Source organism: Crocuta crocuta, unplaced genomic scaffold (genome assembly GCF_008692635.1).
Source record: "Crocuta crocuta isolate KB4526 unplaced genomic scaffold, BGI_CrCroc_1.0 scaffold41, whole genome shotgun sequence".
In the NCBI taxonomy this organism is placed as follows: domain Eukaryota; kingdom Metazoa; phylum Chordata; class Mammalia; order Carnivora; family Hyaenidae; genus Crocuta; species Crocuta crocuta.
The window spans coordinates 10,667,718-10,675,379 of NW_027529428.1; the positions used below are offsets into that span (position 1 = coordinate 10,667,718).

The 7,662-nt window shown below is 41.4% G+C and overlaps 1 protein-coding gene across 6 annotated transcripts in view; it reads right to left on the reverse strand.

Annotated features, from left to right (window-relative positions):
* CFAP95 (cilia and flagella associated protein 95) overlaps positions 1 to 4,563 on the reverse strand; it is a 91,758-nt gene extending 87,195 nt beyond the window's left edge. For all 6 annotated transcript variants that reach the window (XM_077759402.1, XM_077759399.1, XM_077759404.1 and 3 more), the window contains exon 1: positions 4,363 to 4,563. In XM_077759402.1, coding sequence (XP_077615528.1) covers positions 4,363 to 4,529 — 167 coding nt within the window. In that variant the 5' untranslated portion in view covers positions 4,530 to 4,563. The remainder of the gene's footprint in view (positions 1 to 4,362) is intronic.
* Between the last annotated feature and the right edge of the window lie 3,099 nt (positions 4,564 to 7,662).

Consider the following 7,662-nt stretch of genomic DNA (forward strand, 5'->3'; position numbering starts at 1 on the left):
GGTGTATCACTTCACCAGGTCTATTGTATACAGCTGTTTTCCAGACAGACTTGTATTACAAGCGACAAAGAGACATACAGGAATCATGCAAATGTTTAAACTATGTTAAGAGGTAAATTAGAATTTTTCTCAGTTGCAGATTCTACTTTGCAAGCCTAGAGACAGTCACTTAATTGATCAAACACTCAGTTGAAGGCCATCTGAATGGTGTATCATAGATAGTAAGTATTCATCAATTAAATAAAAATCACTCATAAAAGAGTAAAATTTAATAAAAGTTTTAATACATAACAAGTTAATAGAAAGCAAACAATTATGACCAGAATGCATAAAATCATAATGGTCGATCAATCAGATTGTTCATTTTGAAGTTTATACAATTTAAAGTTTACAGTCTTTTTTTTTTTTTTTTACAGTTTTGTTTTTCTTTTAAGACAGATCTCGGTGACTAGTTGGATATGGGAGGAAAATAAGGATGCCAGCAGCACAGGCAGCTCAAAGAAATGCAAATGTTTCTCACATTTTATGACCAGTTCTCATTATTTGAAGATGCTATGTTTTATAAAGTTGTCACAAATAATTAGCAAATACTGAACCATTGCTCCTAGGGGCAATAAAGGAGTAGTAGGTGCCTAAGTGCCTGTGAGCCTCTGGTCAAATTTTCATCAACCAGTCAACATACGACCTGGTTTCATGTGTGTTTCTGTTTAAATATACCTTATTTAATATACTTTGCTGATTCATTAACATTGAACTCACCGCCAACAGCACTATAACTGAATGAAGCTTAGGTACCACATATTTTCTCCATCAGGCACATCACAGCCTTCTTGCACTTAAGAACACTAGACAGCACTTCAGTAGTAGGGGGCCCATATTAGCAATGAAATCACCCATAAAAAGCACAAAAATGCTAAATAGACCATGGTGGAAAAAACCCTTACTTGTTTACAGTTGAGAGCTGAAACAAGAAGGTAGAGTGTACACTTTGTCTGATCTCCCCTGGGACCACTGAGGGAGTGCGGGGAGGGAAGAGTGACCCCCAAATTTTGTCTCTCCACGCATGTCCATAAATGATCATAAAAATGCCTTGAGCATTGACTTGGGGTTTCAAATAAATTTTAGCAAGCAGGCAAGTTCACAAATACAGAATCTGCAAATATCGAGGATCAGATGTACTGGCCAACTGTGGAAAATTATTTCTACTTCCCTATTATGTTGCTTCTGACTACTCCACTGCACTTGACTGTGCTCTTTTGTGCACCCATGGAACTCCTATTCTTCATTCTAAACCCACTCAGGAACCCCTCCCCCCTGCCCCCCGACAAACCTCCCCTTTCTATTACATTTGCCTCTTATACTCATCTCTATTTTGCACAAATCAATTACATTGAATTTATTGGCATTCTTCTTTACTGATCTATGAAATTCATCGAAGTCCATGACCATGTGCTAATACATGCATATAAGCTTTATGCTTATGATGTGCCAGGCCATATGTTAAAATGTGCTTCACTTACAATATCGTGTTTAATCTTACAATAATCCTATCATCCCCATTTTACAGTGGCAGAAACAGAGGCCTAGAGCAGTCATATCACTTGCCATATCACATGTTGCGGACCTGGTATTGAAACCTAGAGTGTTTAACTATTGTATTATCTTAAAAAATTAGTATCGGCTATCATGTATTACTGACCACTTACTATTTCCAGGCATAGTGTTAAATGCTTTAGCCAAATTAACTCAGCGAATTCATTTTATCTCTATGTCTCGAACACAGCATAGCAAAGTGCATGACACATGAATGTTTTTTTTTACAAATAGTTTATTGTCAAATTGGTTTCCATATAACACCAGTGCTCATCCCCACAAGTGCCCTCCTCCATGCCCATCTCCTCCCTCCCCCCCCATACCCATCAGTCCTCAGTTTGTTCTCAGCATTCAAGAGTCCCTCATGGTTTGCCTCTCTTCCTCTCCCCCACTATTTCCCCCCTTCTTCTCCCCCACGGTCTTCTGTTAAGTTCCTCCTAATCCTCCTATACGTGCAAACATGTGGTATCTGTCCTTCTCTGCCTGACTTATTTCGCTCAGCATAACACCCTCAAGGTCTAACCATGTTGCTACACATGACCAGATTTCATTCTTTCTCATTGACATGTAGTATTTCATCGTATAGATGAACCACATCTTCTTGATCCATTCGTCCGTTGATGGACACTTAGGCTCTTTCCAAGTTTTGGCTATTGTTGAGAGTGCTGCTATGAACACTGGGGTCCATGTGCCCCTATGCATCAGCATTTCTGTATCCCTTGGGTAAATTCCCATCAGTGCTATTGCTGGGTCATAGGGGAGTTCTAGTGTTAATTTTTTGAGGAACCTCCACACTGTTCTCCAGAGGGGCTGCACCAGTTTACATTCCCACTAACAGTGCAGGAGGGTGCCCGTTTCTCCACATCCTCGCCAGCATCTAGAGTCCTCTGATTTGCTCATTTTAGCCACTCTGACTGGTGTGAGGTGGTATCTCAGTGGTTTTGACTTGTATTTCCCTGATGAGGAGGGATGCTGAGCATCGTTTCAGACACATGAATGTTTCTTGAATTGAATTTATTTCCTCTGCTCCCAAGTGTTCTTTCTAAAACCAACAGCATGAGAACTGTACATTTTCAGCAGTGACCAGAATGACTTCCAGTGTTCCACCACACTCTTCCCCCACCAAGCTCCTCATCTCCTCCTCATTTACGTTTTTCTGCACTCTTGCTGTTGAGGTCTGTGACGCCCACAGGTCGTGGTAGTGCGCAGGGGAGAAGCAGCACTGCCCCCCTGAAAAAGTTCTTTGTCTTTAACAATCATTTCTAACAGTGATTTATATTATGATGTCATCTTCACAGAGTAACAGAATCACGCAAGAGCTAAGTGTTTGAGGTCTATGAGGTAAGCCCGGTATGAGTCTAAGAGAGGATTTTCTATTTCCCTACATAGCTTTGGATTCCAAATCTATCTAGCTTCTCACATTGAGTTCAAAATAGGCAGAAAGTCAGTTTTAGGGATGAGAAGTAAAATTAGGGCAGTAGGCTTATAGGAAAGTGGGTAGGCTGTATAAAGTTTGCACGACAGAAACTGCAGGGCTCACACACACTACATGAATGAATGGGATCCAGGAGGACTTAGCCTTAGGGCTGGAGTCAAGTCAAATCAGTCATCTTTGTACAAAGGCAAAAGTATAAAGGAGACAGGATTTGAGATTTCTTTTCCATTGTCTCCATCCTCTGCCTCAGAATACCTCCAAATACTCTGAAAGTAATTATTGTCAATAATACAGGAAAATGACTCAGAAGACAAAGTTATAAATGCCCTAATTCCCAATTTTTTCCCAGTTATCTGTCATGGTTTTGCTAATAGTCACTGCAATATTTAATAAAGCAAGAGAATCTCTAGGTGAATTTGAATTCCAAAACCCAAAGCACAAGAAGTAAATCAAATGCCTCCTGGGGCCAGGCGAGAACTTCTGTGAGTGAAATTCCCAGAGAAGAAACACTCATCTTATAGGCAGACAGTGCTCAGCTCCAGTAACTGCAAGAAGGAATAAAATCCTCTGCTGCCAGGCCCTTCAGCTTTTGAAGGGAAGACACAATCCTGAAGGCTTTCTTAATTTTAGATGTGGGCAATTAATTTAAAAGAAAAAAAATAAACACAGTGCATGCAAAACAACTCTGTTCATTGGCCTTAGCCAGTGGGATACACCAGTCTGTAATCTCCGGCCAGGAGAGCCCTAGTGGCCTAGGAGATACTTAGGGACCTCTTTCAAACCATCCAGTGTGCTTCACTGCCCCCAACAAATGGCAGCCCTGGAGACCGTCCTCTGGACAGCCACCTCCCTCCCGCTGTCCCCTGGTGTCCTAATGGACCCTTCCTTTCTTGAGTAAGTAGTTGTCTCAGCAATGTGATTTCCAGGCCTCTGCAAATGGCCTCACCTCCGTCCTGCGTGTGGCCGATCTATGTACGACCTCTGGTAGACAGGAGCTGGCTATAAGCAGGTCTCAGTGTGTCTGGGCAGCTGGTCTCGGAGGCTTTCCTATCTCCTGCTGCCCCAACTCCCAATGCCCTTCTCCCCATCCCTACTTTGAAGATCTGGTTCCCTTTCTTCGGTCTCCCTTGTCACCTCTCCCAGTTTTTTCACTTGTCTCATTTTTTTCCTTTCCCATTTCTTCCTTTTCCCTTTCTCTGCTCTTCTCTTCCTTTCCTTTTATTCTCTTCTGTTTATTCCAATCTCTCCACCCTTGCCCTCTCTCTATTACTGTCCTTTCTTCTCCTCCCCCATCCCTTCTCCCAGGGGCCAGGGACTGCAGAGAGCTCGCTCACCAAGAATACACCAACACGGGCTTCGAGTACTTCTTGTGATGGGAGCGCAGCGTCAGGGAGCCCTTGCGCTCCAGCAAGTCCGTGGGTCCGAGTTCAATCCAGTACTGCCTATTGCTGCAACAGTCCTGACTGAAGCTGTCAGAAGTCTCCATGGAGGACCTCCACATTCAGACCTCGGAGGATTTCTTTCTGCACCTATCCTGCTCCCTACGCCAGCACCAAGATTCCGCGTCTCTCATCTCCTGAGCAACCTGGGGCGGGGTCAATGGAAAGGGCGGGGCCAGTGGAGGGGCGGACCCCTTAAACCTAATAGCCCTGGTTTCCAAGACAGTGTAGTTACTGATTAAAAAGAAACTACATTTCCCAGAATGCAATGAGAGGAGTGGATGGGCTACAGGGAGGTTGGGAGGCATGTCCTCCTCGACATTCTGGGATCTGGAGTTTCTCCCGCCCACCTGCCTAATCCTGAGAGGCCCGCGGAGTTACGGGGGATCCGCGGGTCAGCTAAGGGGACTTGAGCCCAGAGCCATCTGCCCCTGCTGTTCTTGCAGAAGCTCTTTTTACCATCTGTTGCCAGCACACCTTCTACTTACAAACATGTAAAGTTTAACCAAAAGGGAGCAAGGGAACCCACACCTCAAACCCTAAAATATATCATTTACATTCAGATTTTCTGAGGAGGAGGAGCGGAATCATTCAGCAAATCAGCCAAAAAGTCTGAGGATGAAAAGACCTTGATGATTCCGGTTTCAGCTACTCTCTCAACCAAGAAACAGGAGTTTCTTGTGGGGGGGGGGAGCGGTGAGGATGGGTGGGAGGGATAGGGTATGGGACCAAGGAGATGGCAGGGTGGACACAAGAATCTGAGGTCCTTCCGGGAACCAGCCTCTAGGTACAGCTTAGGCTCTGGGGCATTCAGCTCCCCAAGACCTGCCAGTTCTCATTTTAACATTTGATATGTTACGACAGCACAAATTCATCATATTATTGTGTTGTTTATACGCGAGAAGGATTCAAAATGATTACCTATGACATTGCCTTCAAGAAATGACTGGATAGCTGCCTTGCAGAAGGAAGGTGCTTATTTCATCTTTGATTTCCAAAAGGAACATTTAACGCATTAGAATGCTCCTTCCCAACTCAGGTGAGCACACCATAAGGGCATTAGTGGACTTAATCATGGCCATCCCTTGGAGCTGGCATATGCTTGGTACATAGCATCACTTCAGAGTACTGAGTGAACAAATGACTGAATATTACGTTTGAGTACTTTAGATTAATCTGGGTTTCCATAAATTTCAGAAGGGTCTTTCTTTAAGAAGACCACATGTACACAAAAATTCAAACTTAAAAACACAAATTAAAGAGATATTTCACAATACAAATAGATTCTATAGTTTGCAAAAAGATTTATTATAGCACTCCTGTGAATAGTGAAGTGCTCCTCTGGATCAGTTTTCACAAATTTGATTGCACACAACTACTAAGTGCTTCTCTGTGGCCTGTGGTACCCTGTGTGCGCGCCTGCGGTATGCTAAGGCCTCTATTTTACTGACAGCCACAGTTCAGCCATGTTATTTAAAACCAGATAAATAGTCTACTGTCACTAGCTAAGTGCTAGTAAAGTACTGAGCACTATTTTAGCCCTTTTCTTCTTGAAGGAATGAAAAAGAAAAATAGAAATTAACTTTAAAAGGGTAAATAAAATCCATGTTAAGCTCAAGTCTGCTCAAAGCATAGCATATTGCTGTCACTCCAAAAATATTACCATCATTACTATCATCTGTTGTTTTTTAAATTTTACTTTACTTATGTTTAAAGTATATTTATTTTTTATTATGCTTAAATTGATGTAAACATATTTGCAGCCAAGATGTCAGGTCTGTAGCCAATTTGTGTCGGAGACAGAGCTGCCAGAGCAAGTCCTTTCTGTAGTACATGGTTACTACAGAGACTTAAAAGTGTTTCAGTACACCAAGTAGCAGTATGTCAAGAAAACGAAACAAATAGAGCTTATTATCTTAGAGCTCCTTAAACCAAGCTGACAGCCTAGCCGCTTTTTTATGTTCTTTCTCTTTTAGACGACTGTTACCAGCTCTACTGTCTTCTGTGACTGGTAAACATTTTCCAATTCTTGTGTTGGGATACATGAGTTTGACTCTCTGATATCAAGTTCAGAGTTCTCAAAACAAGTTCATTCCATTCTCATTGTTTACACCAGTACATTCTGTGGAACTTGGGCTTTCCTGATTCCTTATCAATGAAATAAGAATAGAACAATATTTATTACAGAGGGGTTTTATGAGAATTACAGAAGATAATATATTGAGAGCAGGTGGAACAGTGCCTAGTGGATGCTCAGCGCTCAATTAAATTTCAACTCCTACTGCTATTACTATATCCATACTTTGTCTTTATGTCTTGGGAAAAGTGTGCTAAAAATGTGCTTGTTGTTTGCATGGAGTCTCCTAAATACATTTTCTGTTTTTCAAGCTTTGCCTATTTATCAAGTCTTTTTAAGGAATATCTTTTTATTATATTTTAATATGAAATTAAACAGTCTGAATCAGACAAATGTTGGCAAGATATTTGGACATGTTGCCAGTGATAATGATGGTTTTGTATTCATATAGAATCTTTTCTCTTCAAGACCATTAATAAGCTTTATGCTTTTTAAATGTGAAATCTCTGATCCCCAACACACGAGTTATTCATGTTTTCCTCAAACTTCATCAAGCCAATGAAGTGTAGGGATTAAAGCAATGTCTTCTACTTATGTTAATTTCTTTCACCGTAATATCCTTGGGGTAAGAAAATTGTAGCTCAGATGGCTGATACAGGACTTTTCTGTAGGAAACTGCAGGCAGATCAACTCGGGAAGTAGGAATCCCATCATGTGAGTCTACTCCAAAATATTTATCAGCTTTATCAGATAATTTAAGAAGTTGCCAAGAAGAACAGCAAACCTAAAACAGATGTAAATCAGCCAGACGTAAATGGCCATAGAGGCAAACCTAGTCACCATCTCTTTTCCCTTCCTTTTGTAATCATCTGCTCGCTTCCAGACAAGCCCCTGCCCAGTACCTTCCAAAGTCACCATCAGCATCTTCTCCCCCAGCATTAAACTTTTTTCTACCAAATGTCATGCAATTAAGCTGAGAAAAAAGAATTCTGTGAGAAAATTAACTTGTACTATCTCCATGTTTGATCATTTAAATCTATTAAAAACTTGCATTTAAACTGTTTAACATTCAGAAGTTTAAAATTAAGATATTTGAGTCCTAATCAAGGATTGATTGG